General features: G+C 39.6%; 1 protein-coding gene across 8 annotated transcripts in view; it reads left to right on the top strand.

Annotated features, from left to right (window-relative positions):
* Positions 1-2,330: 2,330 nt before the first annotated feature.
* ZMYND8 (zinc finger MYND-type containing 8) overlaps positions 2,331-20,863 on the top strand; it is a 48,918-nt gene continuing 30,385 nt past the window's right edge. For 3 of the 8 annotated variants that reach the window (XM_077187399.1, XM_077187394.1, XM_077187393.1), the window contains exons 1-2: positions 2,673-2,731; positions 12,299-12,369. In XM_077187399.1, coding sequence (XP_077043514.1) covers positions 2,688-2,731; positions 12,299-12,369 — 115 coding nt within the window. In that variant the 5' untranslated portion in view covers positions 2,673-2,687. The other 5 variants (XM_077187398.1, XM_054644695.2, XM_077187395.1 and 2 more) reach the window with 4 other exon arrangements.

Here is a 20,863-nt window from a genome sequence, read left to right as displayed (position 1 = left end):
GTTCTTATGCTGTTCTTCATGGGGATTAGGATTTTTTTTTTTTTTTAAGAGAATAATATTCGAGCAGAGCAGTCACACAATGAGCATAAATGTTAATGGCTGACAATCCTCACATTTACTGCTTAGGGGAATCAAAATTTGGATGTTTGCGTGCTGGGGGTTATATCTCTGAGCAACATAGGCCTTTAGGTGTTCAATTAAAAAGAAATCTATCTTGAATGGTTTGCACTGTTGAAACTGATGCAAGTATTCACTGAATGTCATGAATTTCCAGTGTGTTCCTGCTGCTGTAGTGGGCTGTATGATTCCCTTTATAGCAGCACTCTCCCCAGTTTCTGCTCATTCCTAAAACAGAACAAACGGTCAGTGTATCCACGAGCCTTCCTGCTCCCTGCCCTGAAAAACATTGCAAAATCTAAAGAGAGAAAATGCTTCCAGCGGGGACTCCAGAATTCCTTATGAGACGATAATTTATACTCTGGGCTGTTAATCTGCTGTTGCAGCCTGAAATGCAGAGACACAGAAGTGTAAGCACAGCCATGGGCTGCTGTGGCAGCTCCCTGTGACAATGCTATCTCAAGGAATAATCTGAATGCAGAATGGGACAATGCAGAGCAGGATGACTAATTTTACTGAGTGGCACAGTTATGAGTCACGTCAGCTCTCAGGCAGTGAGGTTTGTGTGGTAAAGTAGTTATATCGTGAGAGGTGCTGTATGGAGGTAAGGGAGGGCACTAGGTTTTGTTGTGGTGATTGTTTCTGGGATTATTAGCACTCGACTAAACGTGACGTGCATATTCTCTTTGCAACTGTCGTAGATTTATGGAAGAGGGCTTTTTGTAGTTGGTTTTGCACAATCTGAGATCCTGCATGTTGTACTGGAACAATGCTTATTTTTCTTTGGTTATTCTATCTCATTATTTAATAATTATTGTTTCAATGTTAAGTGTCTCCCTCTACACCTTCCCTTGGTTTTTTTGTTTGTTTTTTTTTCTCTTTTGTTTAATAAATACTTATTTGATATTCAATATATTTCAATATACTTCAGAATCACCCTTTCATCTGCAATTTGCATTGCAATCTTCATGGCTACAGAATGATAATACAGAGCTATATAACACAGATGCAAAATTTTGAACAACAAACAAAGGCTTTCTAAAAATTTAACCTTTAAGATCTTCATCTGGAGTTAAGACTTCCTTCTTGGCATAACGATAAATCCTCCCACTTTCACTGCATTAGGGAAAAGAACGGAATCGCATTTTTTAATCAAAACCTTGGAAATTGGCCCAAGATCAAATCGACTGCTTACACCCTGCCTTCTCATTGTCTCATTTGCAGCATTTTCGCAGGACATAAAAAAAAAAAAGGTAAAGCAAAACCATCTGAAAAGCTCTGTGAATGTTTTCATGGGGGGCAGACCGATTGCCACGTAGAGAAATCAGTGTTTCCAGGGCCTGTGCTGCATCTCAAAAGGCACCCAGTGCTAGAGGGTTAACGGACAGGAAGCTGCAGTTGCAGCCGCTCCTAAGGAAGTCAGTCAGTCAGTCAGTGTGTGTGTGTAACAGCCCGGCCAGGCCGAAAGGTGGGGGCCGGGGGGGACTGGAGAGCTCAGGGGCCGGGGTGACATGGATATTTTTAGTTTTGCTCTGCAGCATTTTGAACGCAGGGAGGGCCTGCACCGAGCGGTAGCAATGCTCTGTGATGAAGCGGTTTCAATTCTGGAATGCTTTTTGGGGAAAGGAGACAGGAGTGTATCTGTTTAAGGCTCATTTTTCCTATTAAGACTCAGCATACCGTGGTATCTAAAGAAATCACACTGTAGGTACATGGTTGCTCTGCTGCACGTTCATATATTTTAATTCTGGAGCAGGAGAACCCTTCTCTGAATCCTGAGTCATTAATTCCAGTCCCTCCTGTGCACATGCATTTTCGGTAAGTTTTGCTCTCTGCCTGTGGCCTCGCTTTCCCGGCCAGCAGAGCCCCAGCCAAGCGAATTTCGCTTTCCGTGCAAACAAAAGAACAGCTCCTGCGACCTGGGCAAACTGTGCCTCCTTCGCGTTTAGAACACCCAGCTGCCTTCAACAAACGGCGCGCTGGGGCCCATTTGCCGGGGCCGGCGGTGTGCTGGCCCTTACCCGAGGCGGGCAGCGCGGGGCCGGGGCCGGGCCGGGGCCGGGCCGGCGGTGGCGAGCGCAGCCGGGCCTAGCGCGCCGGCCTGCTCCGAGCCCGGGATGGCTCCTGCTCCCGGAGCCGCACAAAGATAATCGCTCAGGAAGTGTCTCAGCCAATCCCCTGGCGCTTTACATGCGGATTTGCCGGGGCAGCCAATCCGGGGGCGGCTTTCATGGGGAAGACAGATCATCAAGCCCAAGTGCCAAGCCCTCCCTGCCCGAGTACTGAGAGCCTGTCCTCCATGTTTTATAAGTATTGACATAACACTGTGTTAACAATGCATCCACAGAGGTAAGCCTTGCTTTTTACATTGCTTTTTCTCTAAGACCTATGAGTTGTGGGTTGAGAGTGTGATTCTCTGTGATTTCTCGTGCAAAACTCACACCACAGCACTTATATTAAGTTGGAACTGTTTAAATTTGCTTTCTTGGGTCACATGGTTAGTAGCCATTAGCCACAGCTTTATTTTACAGTCTGGCAAAGCCTTGGCATGCCTACTTCTTCACAGGAGGATGGTGTTTTTAGAGTTTATCAAGATCCTGGTATTCCAAAGGAGGTTTGTGTCTCTGAGCAGTTTGCCAGCACTATTGTCTGTTGTGTCACATGCCTGCTGGAGAGAAAATGGAAGCTAGGGAGCAGATGCATTTAACTGCCCTACAGGGAGTCAAGCAGGGATAATGGCAGACAGAGGAACAGGCAAGTTTACCTTTCTAAACAGTGAATGGAACAGCTAAGATAAGTTATCTCTGAGAAAATATGGGATTTTTAAAAACCTAGGCATCAGCAAAAAGTGCTAATGGCAGATTGTAGATATTGGGCCTAGGTGGTGGTGTGCTGTTGCATCATGTTTTTTATGCAGCTTATCTTAACTTAAAATGATTATTGAACCTTTTTTCTTGCAGGAGTAATTAATACAACGCTTTTCTCTTTCCGAGGGACAATGTATGGTTAATATTTTGTTCCTTTAAAAGGGAGTTTTTATGCTGCAGATTTTGGAAATGGAGTGCTGCTCAGTAAAACGCAGCAGTGCATCTGTTTACAAATCTGATGCTTTATGGAAAATGTTTTTGAACTGTTAGCTTTCTTGTTTTGCATAGTTCAAATAAACTAATGCAACTTTTATCTGTGCCTTTTTGTTTTACATTGTATCAGCCACAGTTCTGTGTTGTGGAGTCCAGAAGATATAAAATCATGTGTGGTTCATGACAGTAGTACATGTTGTTCGTTCTTGGGGTTTTTTTTTCCCTTTTATTTTTTTTAACTTTTGGTTAAATGCTACGTAATTATTTCAAGAAATTCCTTTTTGATCAATTCCCAAATTTGCCAGCCTGTTGTATCTCCTTAACTGGAAAAATGAGATGGGTGCTTGAACAGTTGGTAAGTAAGCAGCATGCTACTCTCTGAACATTTTTAATACTTTTCCAAACATTTTGTTTTTACTGGGTCAGTCAGTGCAGTAGATGAAGTGATGTTAGTGGTTAGTCACATAAAAGATCAGATTTGCTTAGCGTCCATTTTAAGGGACTTGTACATGTAAACTGCTCTATTTGAATGCACTGTTTTTCTGATAATTTGTCTCTAAATTTTGAAGCTTTTACTTCCTGTTTACCTTAGGCCAGTGAAAAATATTCTACTTGCTGTTTGTTCCTAGATCATTAATTGCCATGTTTGCAGGGTAAAGTGCATTTTCACCGTTCCTTGGGCTTTTCGGGTGTGATGAAAGTGCTAGTGCTCAGCAATGAAGTGACCTTATGAAGTAAAGTAAATAACACTTAATGAGCATATGTTTCTGATACTATACAAAGTATAACCTCAGATAAGCTTGCTTGGTTTATAACTAATTTAGAAACATTTTGTGCTCTGTATAAAGATTTTAATTGTAGCGCCTGCATGCTTGTTTGAGCAAGCTGTTTTTCAGTGATCAGCAGGGCTGTTACAAAAGCAGAGGAAGGATGCTCTTTTGTGCTTTTAATGTAATTTTTGCACTTGTTTTAACAGTCCATACACATTCGTTATTTTAGGAAAAACTGAAAGCTAGTCTGGCTTTGCAAATAAATGACTGTGCTGAGACACAGGGCATGCAAACTTTTATAGACCCTTGCCATGTATTTGGTAATGTTCTTTTAACATAGCAATTTACCTCTGGTTACTTGTTTACCAGTATGAGTATCTTATTTTGACTATCTCACTTTGGCTAAAAGCTTTCCTTCCCCCCCCACCCATCAATGTTCCCCCCCCCCACCCCCCCAATCCCCTAGGATTTGATTATAAGAATGTCTAGTTCAATTTGAAACCTGAAATACTGCTGGGGTACCACTGAATTTCACGTGATAGTATTTCTGTATGCAATTTTAATGCATTTTTCAGCATACATGAAAGTGCTGACATAGCTAAGAAGTTATTCTGGTTTTTGTTCTTCAGTTGCTAAAAAACAGAAATTACATTTGGACACAATTTTCCCGGTAGTAGTTTATACATGTGAGCAGTTTACTTTCAGCCTTTAAGGGTGAACAACATAATATTTGTTTAATGTGAGGAAGCAGGGGTAAGTGATCTGCAATCAGAAAGCTTGTATTAAAATGGCTCCCACAGGTTTTGTTAAACCAGGATCTGTTTCAAATCTGCACCTCCAGACACGCTGCTGACAGTGAAGCGCATTTGTGTGAGCTGCCCTCGTGCATGTAATGAAACGGAGCATCGTGAGTCTGTTAAAAGTTCACTATTTTCAACCACTGGAGTGTAATTCTTTTATAGTTCACAAAAAACAAATGTCTGCATTGCAGCAAGATGTCTGAGGCAAGGTAGAGACAGCAGCGTTGTGCCTCGGCTCAGCCCAATGGCGCTGCTCCGCCAGCGCCGGAGCCAATTGCCGCAGCAGGCAGGTTAAAGATTGACAATTGCAGTGGCAGGGCTGAGAGAGGCCTTCTGGAAATTTCTGCCATCTTTGTTCCATCTAAGCAAAGCAAATTCAGCCAGGCTGAAGGATTTCAGATGTATACATTTTTTGGTGCTTTGTCAAGGTACAGTGTTAGCACTCGCTTCCCTAGGTTGCGTAATAAGCTGTTTTTTTCTGCTCAGGACAGATGGAATGTGGGTTTTTGTTTTAAGTGACAGATGCAGGGAAAAAGCACGTATGCTTTCCCCCCCAAGATTTTACTGGCCTGGATCTTGTTACAATCACAATTAGACAGGACATGTATGAAGCAATGCAGCTGAGGTTTATTCAGCTTGGAGCAAATGGCCATTATTCTGATTATAACTAGCAGTTAATCGTATAATTACACTGTAAGTTTTCTGGCTACTAGAGAGTAATTTGAATTGCCCGGGATGAATATGATTAGGCATTATTATTTAGTGCCAACATCCAGTTACTTTTGTAATTAACTGGACAAAGAATGGAGTGGGGGGAAAACAAAGGAGTGATCTGGATTATAAATCATGGTGAAAACAGTAGCTTTTTAAAAGCTACATGCCTTTTTCATTCTTTGCAGGCAAACTGTTTTACTTGGAAGCTAAATAGTGCTAGGGAAAAGCTGAGTAATTTCTTTAAACAAATGACACTACTTAACATATTGGAAATGAAAAAAATGCAGAGTATAAACCACTCCAAATGTAACAGTCACCCCCCCTCGCAGTAGGTAGGAGTATGAAATGTAGCAGAAAACCTACGTTGCTACTAAGGGAGCATGTAATGAAAGGAACTTCATGCTCAAAAAGCAGAAATAGATAGATTACATTACAAATTTAGCCCTTCATATCATGTCCACAAACTTCAACCGGCTCATCTTCCTGAGCTGTCTTCCATTTTGTGATATCACTTTTGCTTGAGGTTTTTGTTGTTGTTTTGTTTTGTTTCTGGTTTTGTTGCTTTGTTTCTCCTGTTCTGCCTTGCTTTCCAGTGGATTGTGTTGTATCACTTCCCAGCTACTGTGGATCCAGTAGCTGAAAAGGATAGCTGGTGGTCAGTTTTCCAGAGTGGTGGTACTACTCCAGCATAATTAGTTACAGGGAGATAAATCTCAGTAGAAGCTCTCTTCTGTCTGAAATTCAGGTATTAATTTGAATTTCCTAAATATCTTGAAAGTTGAACAAAACCTTTGCCATATGAAATGGAGTGGACAGCAGTTTTCAAATTTTGTTATTTGTGGATCCCCAGTATTTTTCCCATGGGCACATGAATCCCATTAGAGTGACTTTAAGCCTGTTAGACTAGGTTTGATTTACTTGGTTATTGTCTGGAAACCCCTTTGTGGTGGCACACTGGCTTGGAGGGGTCTGCAGACTGGAAACCAGCAGTAGGCCATCAAGCTTGGCCCTTTAAATTGTATTCAGAAAGTAATTTAAATACATTTGTTAATAAACATGTCTTGTGTTCATGGGTTAAAGACTAATTTAGCCATAGCTACATAGGAAGTGAGTTTCATGTATTTGGTAGTTGTCATTCTCATGTTAACCCTTTATTGCCTGTTGTCAGAGCATCTGTGTTTCACACTGTGAGGTTAAAACCATGCTGTAAAAGGATGTTACCATTCTTAATTCAGCTGATATAAACCTTTACTTTCAAGCATGATTGTTCTCAAATTATATTTGTAGCATCTAAAATCTGTAGCTATTTGGTTGCCTTGCTTGGGCCTCAGCTGTATAGTTTATAGACTTAAAGATGACTGTGTGGCACCAAGGATCCCCCTCCCTCCCCTGATTTTTCTCTTTTGTGCAGCTATTTTAAATGGACACCGAATAAGAGTAAGGTTTTAAAAAGAACTGAAATGTTCTTTAAATGAAAAATAGTTACTTTGCTTGTTATCACAGGTAATCAGCTTAAACATTGCTGTACATAGATATCTGAATGAGCCTTTTGTGTAAATTAATTACTTAATACAGAGTCTTATTTACTTAATACTCATGGAGCACTTTGCAGGGAATTCTGCAAAAGGAAATGCAAAACATGAGGTGCTCACACTGGAGGGTGAAGCTAAAATTGAGTGATTTCCTTAGTAACCTGTGACTTCACAAATCTCCCTATCTTGTGCCTTTTTAGTTAAACATTCGGATGTCAGGTGTCCTTTGGTCCTTCTTTACCATTTCTGATATTTAGATGCTGGCTTTGAATCTTGCCCTGCTGTGTAAACAGGAGCTGCTGGTATTGAACAAAGTGCTACCATTTTAGCTCCAGAGCAGGAGTGAGGCAGTGCAGTGCTGGCAGACGCCATTTTAAGAGCCCTGCATAAATAGCATAGCTACCGATGAGTAAGAGACTGTTATAGGTGAGTGCTCATACAAAGCTGCTATTTATTCAGCAATGGCATGCAAATAGTGGTTTTTGGTTTTAAATCTTTTATTGAATGCAGGTTTTTTTTTTTTTTTGAATCATTATTTAGAATTGCTGCTCACAAATGTGATGCATGATAGGCAGGAATTATCTTAAAGATAAAATTCAGTTTTAGTGCTTATAGTCTTTAATCAGTTTTGTTTTGTTTTCTGTTAATTAAAAGGAAAAATGAATTCCAGAAATATGTAGTTCTTGATCTGAAATTCATGTGTTATTCCCTGATGTAGATCTGGATTGTGTATGTGGGCATTAGCTGTTTCGAGTGGTTTTCCATATCTGTCAGTTTTTCTTGGTTAAATGTCAAGGTGCAGTAGTTCATCTGCAACTTTTAATTGCTCTTTGTAGTTACTATGGTTTAGAGCAGCTTATATATTCTTGTATATGTACATTTTCTCAGGTAAGTACTACTATTAGTAAAGGAATGATTTTCCTAAACAGAAAAGTCAGTATATAATTCAGGGATGTGAAATTTGAAAGCCTGAATTTTATATTGAAAAACCCCACCCTCTTTTCAGTTTGCTAGAGAAAATATTTAACAAATAGGCAGCTGAGTTATTTTTCCATTTTTACCTAAGTAACAATAAATCTTGTATGTTTGCAATCTTTTTTTTTTCTTTCTGTGCCCAACTCTCTCCAAAGGAATAACCTCCACCCCTTCTACCCTTATTCAGACATGCTAAGCTAGTTTGTATGAAACCAATTAGCTTAACATTTTGGAAAACAAACTTTTGTTGTTGTTGTTGCAAGTTTTGTCAATATGAGTAGGGAAGTTTTAAATGATTAATTGGTTTTCTGGTCATTTGACAGGGAAACTGGCAAAGCTTAAATTTCAGTTGTGTTCTTAAAACGTGTTTCTCTGTGTTCATTCATCTTAATGAGGAATTAAGAGTAGCTTTCAGAATTACATAAGCTATTTGTTGTATTCATTTAGGTACTTAACTGAGTATATTCCAGTATCATTTCTGATTTGCAGCCTCAGAGCATCCCATTCATACATGCATGACAGTAACACATGCTGGCTGAAATAGCTGCTCTGAGCCTTGCAAAACTGAATTCTCAAAATAAAACTCTCTAGAATAGTCTACTTGACCACACAGTTATTGTTTCCATGGAATGAGATACTTGTCTTTAATTATTTTGCTGCTGGTCTTAATTTTCCTTTTATTTTATTGTGGGTAGTACTAAGGTAACGGATTAAGAACCTGTTTTTATTGAATTATTTAATTGGAAATCTTTTACTAATATCTGCATTTGGAAGTTTGCGCTTTATAAAGCATTTTCAGAATTTTCCTTGTATTGGTGGAGCATGCAAAGGTGAAAAGATGTCAGCTTTAAAAAAGTTACTGTAAACTTGCTGGTATGTATAAACTTGAATCTCAAAGATGACCACTGCAGTCATTGCTGCCAGCATTCCAACAATGTCATGCTGTGGAAGTCATTATACATTACAGCAAATAAAGCAATGGGAGATGCTTTTGAAGAGCTGTAAATGTTCAGTGTCTTTTATAGCTATGTCTAACAACTTTTATTTAACTGTTCCTCTCCAACATTGGGATTTTTTTTTCCTCAGAACAGTCTCTGTGGTTTTCTTATATACTGAAATGTTTGTGCCCTTAAAAGATTAATTAATTGCAGAGAATCTGGAGATGGCTCTGTTCCTCTGAGGCTCAGGTTTCATAGTGTAGTAGGTAATTGCTGGATTTTGTGTGAGTATAGGGAAATGTGCTCCTCCATTGCTGAGGAAAGTGGAGAACCTTGCTATCAAGTGGAGAATGCAGTTTTGACTGCTCATTTATATTAAAATCTTTGGGAAGGCTGTTTTCAGGCATCCTTTATGTGATGTGTGCATCCCTGCCCATGGCAGGGGTTTGGTGCTAAATCATCTTAAGGTCCTGTCCAAGGCAAGCCGTTGTATCATTCCACGATTCTTTGTATCAAGGTTTTGCAAGATACATTGTTCACCTTACAAGTGTTTCTGAAGAATTTTTTTCTTGTTTATAGCACTATTGAGAGGGCACTTTAAAGGGTGATGGAGGAAACTGACTCAGTTTCCTAAATTAGGCTCGTTACATGAGCTGAACACATCCTGAGCTGAAAACCCCCTGCAGTGCTGTCACTATGGGTCCGAGTCCTGCCCTGTAACCCCCTGCAGTGCTGGCTTTGGGCCCAAGGGCCCAGAACATCCTCCCCGAGTCTGAAACATCTCCTGGTGCTTTGGTCAGGGAGGTGGGAGCAGTTCCTGCTATGGTGTCCCCATATGGATCCATCACTCCCATTTCTCAGCCAGGATTCACACACAGCTCTCTGGATTGTAATAATGATTTTTGCCAACTACTGTGTCTTTCATGTTGTACCATGTTCCCCTGAGGTTGTTTTAAACAAAATGACCTGATAGATTTGGATGAGTCTGGAATATTATGATTGCTTTAATATAACTTAGATGTGAGCTGCTAAAAGCTGCCCTTTTCTCCCTGTGTGGTTCTCCCATTTTCTGCATGTCCAGCTGCACAGTGAGTTACATTCCAGAACTGATTTGGATAAAATGGTCATCATTTCTGGAACAAGAAGTTAAGGATTGGGGAAACTATTCCTTTTAGTAGCAGCCTATGTAAAATGAGCATAAGTGTTCAACCTGAGTCTTGTAAAGCCTTGTATGTCCTAGTCTGTGTTTGGAACTGGACTTGTGTTTTAGAAGCAGTTGATGTGCACTGCCAGATTACTCCAGTCTTACAGAAATACTGGATATGAATATATATTTACCTGTATGCGTTATTGGTCACATATTCATGATGTTGTAAAAATAAAGGGTTTGTTACAGTTTGGCAATGTTGAAATAGGATTTTATAAAGAGGAAGGGGAAGGAAAAACCTCCAATGCAGCATTGGAAGAGAACAATGCACCCATCCCATGAGCCCATCCCTTCCCTTTGCTTAGGAGAGGAGCAGGCAAAGGCAAGTGGTGCATGAAATGTTTTGGTGTCTGCAGGCCACTGCCAGCTCCTCTATGCTGAGGCTCCTGGGAAAGGGTGTAACAAATGTGCAGAATAATTGATCTGCCCATGCATAGTAAATGTGTGAGCATTGTAGTATGGTTGGCTGTGTTGTGCATTTAATCTGCCCATGCAAAATAAATCTGAGAAGCATTGTGTTACAGTCAACTGTGCTACACATTTACCATAATTCTGGTCACATGGATGCCTTGACTTGCTCCTGAAATGATCAGGGTAGTCCATGAGCTGGGAGGTAGATGCTGGTAGAATAGAACTTCCCTTCAGTGTTTTGTGACTTTAAAGAGCTTATGACAAAGAATAATGATTTCTGGCATTTGGGGTACTTCTCAGCTTTGGGTTTTCCATCTATTGGTTGATTTGTATATAAAATTTCTGCTGACATAACTGTACTGTTTAGAACTGTGAAAGGAATTGCAACCCAACTCCCCAGTAGCTCACAGTTGATTAAAAGTAGTTTTGTCAAATAGCAAACTAAAAACACCTTCTGGAGTTAAGTTTTACTTTGTTAAGGAGTCTCTTTTAACTTATACCCGTAACAAAACTCCTGCTAATATAAACTGTTTGTCAGGCTGAAGAGTTTCTCTGGTGTAAATGTAACCAAGTCCTCACTGTTGCATCCGAGCTCTGCTGAGATATCTCAGGCAGATTTATACCCAGTGGCTGAGCCAAAGGTCTCCAGCTGCCCTCTTGGCCCTGTCCCTGGAGCTGGGGTGGCTGAACCTCAGCCCACTCCAGAAAATAACAGCAGAAATTCATAATCTGCCCTATCAGTGCAAACTGTTATCAGCAACAACTGCCATGAACAGACTGAAGGGTAAATTGTCCCTGTACAGGAGAGGATCTACATCCCTCATGGCTGCTGTGCTCTGGTGGACGCTGCAATACCTGCCTGAACCCCATTTGTCCCCATTTTGAATTTGGGTTTGCTTCAACCTCATGTGTTTTGCCTTTCATCTAGGGGAGTCACATCTTCAAAACTGCTCTGTAACTCTGTGTTCATTATGTTCATTTTTCCTCTCCCTTCCATCTTCCTTCCCCAAAGTGACTTAACAAGCCAAATTGATGGAGTTGTTTTCTTGAATGGCATCACTTAGAATATCACAAGTCAGATGTACTTTGTAATAGTTTCATCCTGCCTGGAGCAAATGAAAAGTGGCTGTGTAAGATTGAATGGTAATAACAACTCTATACTGTTTACTCTTTACAGTTAATAATTGGTGGAATTGCATTGCCAATAAATTGTAAATATTCAGTTTTCTGTTATACAGTCTAGTTCCAAAATACTTAAATTTTTTTATTTAATTGTTTTAAAAATTACATTTTACCTTCTAGTTTTGCAAGTTGTTCTGTGTTGCTAAGTCTGTTACTTCAGTTAATCTGTCCACGAAGGCTGATGAGCATTTAAATGTTGGCAGGCATCTGTCCACATGCTTTATCTGAGATTAGGAGCTGCAAGGAACAGAATTCCTGTTTGTCTGTCACATGCACATAGTTCATACATACATTGCCATAATCTTCAGTACATATTACAGCACTGTCTTTGGTACAAAAATATAACTTTTGTGCTTGGTAACTTGCAGCATATGTGTGTACCTGGATTGTTTCTCACTGTGGTTTGATCAATGTATCAAATGCAGTTCTGGCAAGCAGCAAACCTTTCATTCCATCAGAAATGTTAATGTAGTTGTGTTTGACAGTGTTGGGTTGAACTTAATGGATAGAAGTTAGTCATGGGATTAATACAGTCCATGAAGTATTCTAATTCACCTTTTTGAATCCTGCAGCTTGGCTGAAGAGGAAATAAAGGCAGAGCAGGAGGTGGTGGAGGGGATGGACATCTCCACTCGATCCAAAGGTGAGTAGGAGGAATATTTCAATTAGGTTCTACAACACAATTATTTATAAACCAGGGTGGTGAAGATGTGTCATCTACCACGAAGCTACTCTTGAGGGGAGACTCAAGATTCACTGTATTTTTTACAATGACTTGTGTATGTTAGGAAGTGTTTTAATTTTTTCTTGGTTTTCATTATGTATTGACTCTACACACGCAAATATTTCAGGTTTATGAATAACTAAGGTTAAATTACCAAAAAACAGCAATCACTTATCATGGCTTCCTTTAAAATAGTACTTCTAGATTGGCTAGACCAATCTAGAGAGAAAGTAGTAGTAGCAGCAAAACTATTAAGGCAGTATTTCCTACTGTAATGAATTCTTCTTTTTCTAAGAATAAAGAATCACAGTAGCATTTCTGTTTCCACAGAAATGAGTCCCCTGAGCAGTATGCATTTCATGGACATTCATTCCTGTCCATCTCCTTTTGTACTTGCAGCTGAGTTTACCTGAAAGCCATTTCTCTAAAACAGCAGCAATATTTACTACCATCCTTTTAAAGTTCTGGCACATACTCAGTTACTCTTCACATTCCTACAGCAGGGCTCCCAAGTCTGCTTAACTCTGAAAGTGCAGGTGGGATTGTCTTGAAGGCATGGCACAGATCATCTGCATGTTTTCTAATGAGGAAGCTTGGCTGGATAACGTGGTTATAAAATTGGATTCAGGTCTTCTTTGTACTAACAGTAAATTTCTTGTTTCGGTTCTCATGGTATGGTTAGGTGAGGTAGTACATGAGATCTGACACCTCAGAAGAGATAGATGAGCTCCTTTTGTCCCTTCTCCCTGGCTCTTTCTACCTTCTCTCCTTCTGATCTTGTATGTCAGTCTCCACCACTGGACTGCTTTCAATATTTACTTCTCTTTGTATTTCAGTTTTCTAAGCCAGCAGAAAGTAAATGTTTTTGTTGTTTTAATGATTGCTACTGGCTGGGGTGAGCTCCCAGCTCTGCACCCCACCACTTACTTCCTCTGTGGTGCTTGTCACATCCCAGCCACTTGAACTTTCTAACCAACTTAAAAGCTGAAACATTTTTCTGCTGTTGTAGTGACCAGTTTGCTTGTGAAAGAGTCTGATAACATAAGAACTTGGTATAACAGACAATGGAGGTTGTTAGATACATTTAGCTGCCCATGAAATCTCATCTTTATTTCTCCTTAGAAACACTGGCCCACTTTCTAGCACTAATAAGAGTTCTGCATGCCTTAACTGAGCTAAACCATTACTTATGTCACTCTAATTAATGTCTAAAAGACACTTAAAAATCTGATATCTCCTTATGTAGATGTTTACACTTTGGTTCTGGTGCTTTAATCAGCCACAAACAGGTGTATGGGCCATACAAAGAGTTTCCATTTCCTCATGGTAGTGCTAGTGCTGCCCTGACCTCATGTTGTTTCAGTCAATTAAGCCCACAGAAAACTTTTTGCTTTTTGTTTAGTAGGGTTAAGGTGAAGCTTTTTAGGACAGTGAGCTGATTTAATATCTTGGTTATTGAAGAGCTCAGTCTGTCATGTCCCAGCCTTCTCACACACATGATCTTGCAGCTTCCCTTGCACTGTGGGCTCTTAACAATTAGAAGTGGTTGGTTCAGAGGGATTTAACCACAGTGCTGGTTTAGGTTGACCCAAGCTGTAATGTGTGGAAGCCACTGGTCCATGCATAGAATTTCCCCTAGTCCTTTAAATAGCAGCGGGAGTGATGTAAATGGCATTTCTGTATCACCATAGTAGAGATAAAACTTAGCAAGTGTTGAATCACTTTAATAATAAGGGAACTGGTATTTGTTTAACTAGATACTGATTTGCTTTAGCTGGTTTGTTAAATTTAACATGTATGTTGATAAAACCCCTGCCAGCACCACTCCAAGGACAGGAATAACAACCACCCACCTCCAAGCCCTTACAGGCTTGTATTTTTTCCAGTGAAGAATGTGGGATATAAAGAACTCTTTAAACTTAACTGTAAACTATTTCTCTTTGTTGTATACCCAACCTAATCTGTAAATTAGTGATATAACTTTATAATAGTTGAAAAGACAGTTTCTCACAGAAAATAAAAGAATCATAAATCTTCATCTCCAAGAGCTGACCACAATGCAGGCCTGGTGTAATGAATCTTTCTGGGCTCCTGTTATTGGGACTGAAACAAGCTTCTCTGATAGTTCAGTGCAGTATTTCTGCAGCAGAGAAGTCACAAACCAGAATTTCAAAAGTGTTATTCTGCTCTGTGCAAGGCAGAAAAAGTGCAGCAAAATTCTCAACTGGTGGGATGGTGGCAGCAATGTCTCCACTTGCAGCAATTAGCTTGTGCAGAGCTTTGCTTTGTGTGTTTTGGAAAGGATATAGATCAGGAAGTTGACCCTATCTAGGTGAATCTGGTGGGGAGCACGCAGCTCTTTGTGCTTTGTTTGGGTTTTTTGATGTGTGAGAAGCCTGTGCAGGAGATCAGTCCATGGCACTGTACAACTTCAGCCTTGACCTTGAGCAGCAGATGTGCTGCAAGTCTGTAACCTGCTTGCCCAGCTTGGTTTGTACAGCTCATCTGAGGCTGTGTCTAAAGAAAGTTGTAGGGAAATAAATTTAATTGCTGTAATACCAATTAGCCTGCTGCAGACCTCCTCACGAACATTCTTGTTTTGGTATAAGCAGTTTAATTGCTGTAATTCAGTTGCAATTCAGTTGAAGCTAAACTAAACCATGTATTGTCTAATCTGTAACATGGGTCTGAACACAGCCTTTGAGTTGGTCTAGCTAGTGTGGTGGTTTCAAAGCAGCCTGAGCTGGTCAAACTGCTCAGTGCAGCAGTTTTATCCACTTCCTTCCATACCTAAGCTGGCAGGAAACTAACTGAACCATAAAACATGAGCAGTTTTCTACTAGCTCAGTGTGCTGAAACAGCTTGGTGGGCTGCCAGAAGTGGTGTAAGAGGGAAGGCAGGAATACACCAGTTGGGTGCAGGAAGTGTGGAGCTTTGTTAGCAAGCATTTAGACAGGGCCAGGCTGGAATGAAAGCAGAGCTGAAAGCCATCACTGCCACTTCTTTCTTTATATTGTGATGGCTAAAGTGAGTCTGTAGCTGGTCAGGGCTATGGAGTCCTACATGTTCAGCTGCATTTCTCTACCCTTCTCCTTTGCTGGCTGTAATGCTTCTGCTGTTGCACAGTCAGCTGTGTCAAGCAGCTGATCTAGCAGAAAATTGATCATTTTTTGTAGTACCAGATTTTGCCTGAATCATGAACTGATTAACCCTCCTGTTACACACGAGTGCCTGTCTCCAAAAAGCTGTGGGGACAGATAGCTGGTAAGGCAGGAAAGAGGAGTAGAGTTACTCTAGCAGTTATAATTTAGATCTGCTTATAAGCTGTGCATGTGCAGCCCTGTTAAAAACAAGGTTTTAAAATACACTGTTCTCTTGATGAGAACAAGAAAGCATGAGGCATTTTAGAACTAGAAGTGGGAAATGAATCCAAAACCAGGAGTCCAAAATCCAAGGAATCCAAAAACAAAAAATGGAGTTAACAGAGGGTTGCTCTTTAGTGAAGGAGAGAGCTGTGGATTACATGATTACATTTTGTCCTTTGTATATCATATATTAACATGTCCAGCAGATACATCTTATTATATTTCTGCTCCAGCCTTATGGACTACTTTTTAACCTTGTTTATTAAATATTTCAAGATGGGGCTTGCAAGGTCTCTGGATAAATGTCTAAGCATTTCCAGGTTGTGGTTTCAGTGCAAGTTCTGTCTTTGCTTGTACTTGTTCTCTTTGGACAGAATAAACTCTCCACTGGATGTTTTCTTCCTGTTTACATGGAAGAATTTTTTTTTTAATCCTCTCTGCTAGTTTAACTTTGCTGCTAACAGTAGCAAGCTGTGGTGGCAGATGGATTTCCATGTAGGTTTTCATGTATTTCAGCTGATACTGGAGCCATTGCCTGTTTAGTGCCCAGTCAAAAGGAGCTCTTTAACTCTCTTCTTGCCATCATCAGTCATACATCTCTTACATTGCTCTTGCACCTCTGCTGGCTCTTAGGACTTGGGTGGAGAGGTTGTTTTCTACTGAACCAGATTACTGGGGAGTTGAGCAGATGTTGGACATTGCTGGGAGCAGCCTTGCCCCAGCAGGGGCAGCTGAGCTGGTCATTAAATGGTCTTAGCTTGGCATAAAATCATATACTGGGGCCCTACTGCTTAATGGGGAGAATTCTGACATTTATAAGTTTGGGGGTTTTTTCAGGTTTGTGTTAAAGGCTTTGATCTTAGGAGCTCCTCTCAGTGGTAAAATATTCAGATAAAGTGAATATAAATACAGAAATGACTAATTAAATGGAATTCTGAGAATGCATGACACATTTTGTAACAGTTTCATAATAGTACATCTCTATCAGCTTTCTTTGTAGTGATACCAAGTATTTAATCACACAGAGATGAGATTCTTACTCCAGTGTGAAGCTGAGACTCCTGCAGGGAGCAGAAGTGCAGCCCTGGGCTTTTGTCTCTAGAGCAGGGCCCTTGCTATCAGCAGTGCCACCTTAGGAGGGCCTTGGGACACCGAGTCCCCCACAGCCAGGCTCCAGCTTATCCTTGCCTTTCAGCCCTTACCTTTCAAGTTGTTGGGAAGTGTTTCTTTTTCTTTATCTCCCCAAGTCCTACAGTGAAGAAACAACCAACAGTGTCTTTTTGTACTTGTGTAAAACTGTAACGTGGCAGGAGTTCATCAGAATTTACACAACCACGGCTGACCTCTGTTATTTATTGCATTAAGTGACTGGACTGGGTTAATTAGATCAGTTGAAGTTTCTGGAATGTAAACAGGGCTTTAGTGGTTGGTTGCAACTGCATCATGTTTCAAAACTCTGGCAGAAAATTAAAATTCCTCAAAGCTGAGTGTAAGTTCTAACAGATTTATCCATGATTTTATCAAGTTTTAAAGATATTTATATTTATTTATATAAGATTATTTATTTGCTAAAGTATTACAGGTAATGGATTTGAAAAACCTTTTAACAACCATTCAGGATAATAAATTTAACTGGAGTGCTTCACAGTTCTGGAATTTGTCTAAATTATTAATTGAAACCTGTTCTATCAAATGGGACAAGTTAGTATTGCTACATTTTCTGTCAGATTTCTTCATTGATTACACTCCATGCCATTTAAAGTACAGGCATTGAGAGATTTTGAGAAGGAGTAAGGAGATGTGACAGTCTAGGTGATTTTTTTTTTGTTCCTTCTAAAGGTATAGATGCACATTTCTGCAGGGTAATGACAGCTTAAGCAATCTTCAGTCACCTTTCTTTTCTTATACTTCTCTCAGACTGCCTTCTCATAGCTGTTTCTTAAATCCATTGAATTAATTCTTCATGCAAGTGTTTTTAATAAATTTTTGGCTTTTTACATTTTATTGAATTTAATTCTTTGATTTGGTTCACCAAATGTTGGCAGATCTGTTTGTGCCATAATAAAAGGCATGGCATGGCATTGGGAATTAAAGTTTTAGTGACACTTTGTTGAGTGTCTTATGTGGAACAATTGTTTGTGTTTCTAGTTGGAAATGTTATTCAGAATTTTGCATATTTGACCCATTTGCACTGAGATATCAAAAACTGCTTAGATCACAGGAAACTTGTTGTAACTAAGTCTTGGTTTACTGATGTCTCCTGTGAGGCTAAAATAGTACTTTCACTGAAAAAACATATTGCTGTTTCTGGCTCCTGGAGAACTAAAATGACTACTAATCTTACCATCTTTATCACAAATCTCATTGAAAAGATTTTTTAATTTATTTTTTGTTGTTGTTACTGTTTAAACAAATGTGTTTCTTAGTTTCCCTCTTCTCACTTTCTGAAAATTTCCAGAACAGAAGTCGTTTCTCCAAGCAGTAAGAAGCTCATTTTTACAGGATTTATATCTACAATTTAAGAAAATTAGGTACAGAATTTGAATAAGTAATACTCTTCATGAAAGTAAACTTGATGTAGTTAAAATTTTCTTTTTTATTGTCTGCACTTTACTCTGAAAAGCAAAACTTTTCTTCCCATCCACACAATCTCAAAGAAGGATAGTTCTTCACTCACAGTAACTGATTTTATCCTGCAATTTCCACACTTTCTGGGAAGGCTTTTGCCTATCTTGTTTGTGAGGTTGAATTTGAAAATCATGGTCTACTGGAAATCTGATTTACTCAGGCTTTTCTCATTTACCTTGCTATCCATTGCATTGAGGATGGGAGGCTAAGGCAATATATCCTGGTCTAAGCCAGCCCTGCCACACCAGCATCCCTCCTTCACTGCCACATTTCCATCCCTTTCCCTTATACTGGCACTTCCAACTCTGGGAATTGTTCCTCTGCTGATTTAACTGAAATGAAATTTTAGGGTTGTTGTTGATTTAGGCCATATCAGTTTTCCATACCATCTTGCTTCCTGGGTGAACAAGCCACAGTGCTGAAGAAAAAAAAAAGGAAACAAATTTTATTTGTGGAAGGGTGCACAAATTTTATTTGTGGAAGGGTGCTGTGAAACCATGACTTAGGTGTAGGTTTCAGCTCTCATTAAGGCTTTATTGGGAGAGAAAATAATCCAAATATAAGGGGTGTCTAGAAATACATATGTGGACATGATTTCACCATTGTTTTAGTCTGGAGTTGCCTTGATTGCATTTAACTTAAGTTTTTAAATTGAAAAAATAACAAAAAAAACGAAGTATGGAAAGAAGGGCATAAGGGGGTGTCACTGTCAGTCTGTGGTATTGAGCAGTTTGTGCTGTGCTCTTACAGTAAGGCATCTTGATGGTGTTTTCAAGAAGAGTTACATTTAAATATCACAGGAGAAGCAAAGAAAACAACATCCTACTGTTACAGGTTTTCTGAGCTGGCACCTGCTTCTGCTGAGAAAAGTGAGACTTCTCAGTTGTCAGGGATCCCTGCTATGGAGTGTTTACAGTGCAGCACTTTGCAACACACAGAGTATAAAAATATTTGGTTGTGGTCTGTGTTCCATATGCTGCAGCAAGATAAGATCTCTGACATAAATAATACACTTTTGTTTGTTTTTAGAATTTTTTTAAGCTAAACTATAGTAAGTTGTTACTGTGGTTATCTGCTTACAAAGTGCATTGCCATCACATGAAGTTGGACTTACAAAGCAGTCATAAAGTGTGAAATGAAATTGCTTTAGGGTTTAAGTATGCTTTAGTCTATCCCCTGGGAGCAGTGGTTACTAATCCTTTAGTCACATGATGGCATACAGAAACAGAGATTTAAGCTTCAGGTGAAGCTCAGGTTAGCTCGCTGCTCCCCAGTGAAGGATTTGTAAGAGCACTCAGAGGTGCTTATTGTCAACCTTGCCAACATCACAGACCAATTAATACTAACCTAGTGATGTAAAACCAGGGAACTTTTAATGAGAATTTCAAAAGTTTTTTCAGGTGTCTATTTTTTCACTTGAGTGGAAGCACATTTTTAAAGTGGTGCTAAGAAAGCAAAATTACACAAAAAAAAAAATCAAGAAATAAGCAGACTAAGGTTGCTTGGCAAAATTAATATTTTTAGTGCAATTGGTTTATCAGTGAGAAGTTTGGATGAGGGTGACATGCTCAGGGTATGAGGGAATTCAGTAGGAGGAGGGAAATTGCACAATCACAAGCCAAGTGGTGACCAGCTGGATGGTGAGATCCTTCCTAAGGTGAGACCATTCTTGCTCGTTAAACACTTTTTGATAAATATTTACTTATCATAGAAGAGATCACAGAAATTCTGGCTGTTCCCTTTTGGAGCAGAAACTTGAATCCACCCCTTAAGCAACTGATATAGTCACCAAATTATTGCACAGCTTAAGTTTGGTCTCTTTTGTTCTTTCCCCCAGATTTGTTTCGCTTTTTTTCAAGTAACCCTACACTAGGGAAATGATTCAAAATTAAAAATTAACTTTCCTCCTTACAGATTGTTTTAACAGGGATCAGTCTCTTGCTCTGGCTCACAACTCAGGAACTCTGCTCACAAAGCTGGGAGAGCCAGGGAGGGAGAAGCAGCAGTTTGTGCTAAATCTGGTATTCCCACTGAAAGAAATTCACACAAAATGCAATTTTTTATCATAATTAGAATTGAAAACCATAGCTCAAACAATTTAAGAAGATGCTACCATTCTTTCATTACTTGAACTGAATTAAAAGATTGTTCATATTATCAGATCCCTCAGTTTGGTAAATTGGCAACATACTGTGGTAGTTACAGCCACTGGCCTATTCCACTAGCACAAGTAAATCTGAAAAAATATGCCTGTGCATTGCTGTTTTCCTGCCTATTCCTTAATTTTTCCAGTTACATTGCCTCAAGAAAATCTCTGTGCATTTGAATAACTTGCCAGCTGAAAAAAAAAAAAAAGGAAGTGTATTTCAGGTCAGTTTTTGTATGTTGCCTGTGAGTCACCACTAGTTGATTTGAAAATC

This window comes from Agelaius phoeniceus, chromosome 17, assembly GCF_051311805.1.
Source record: "Agelaius phoeniceus isolate bAgePho1 chromosome 17, bAgePho1.hap1, whole genome shotgun sequence".
NCBI classification, from domain to species: domain Eukaryota; kingdom Metazoa; phylum Chordata; class Aves; order Passeriformes; family Icteridae; genus Agelaius; species Agelaius phoeniceus.
The sequence above is the reverse complement of the archived record's forward strand: the minus strand, read 5'-3'. Positions and strand labels throughout refer to the sequence as shown.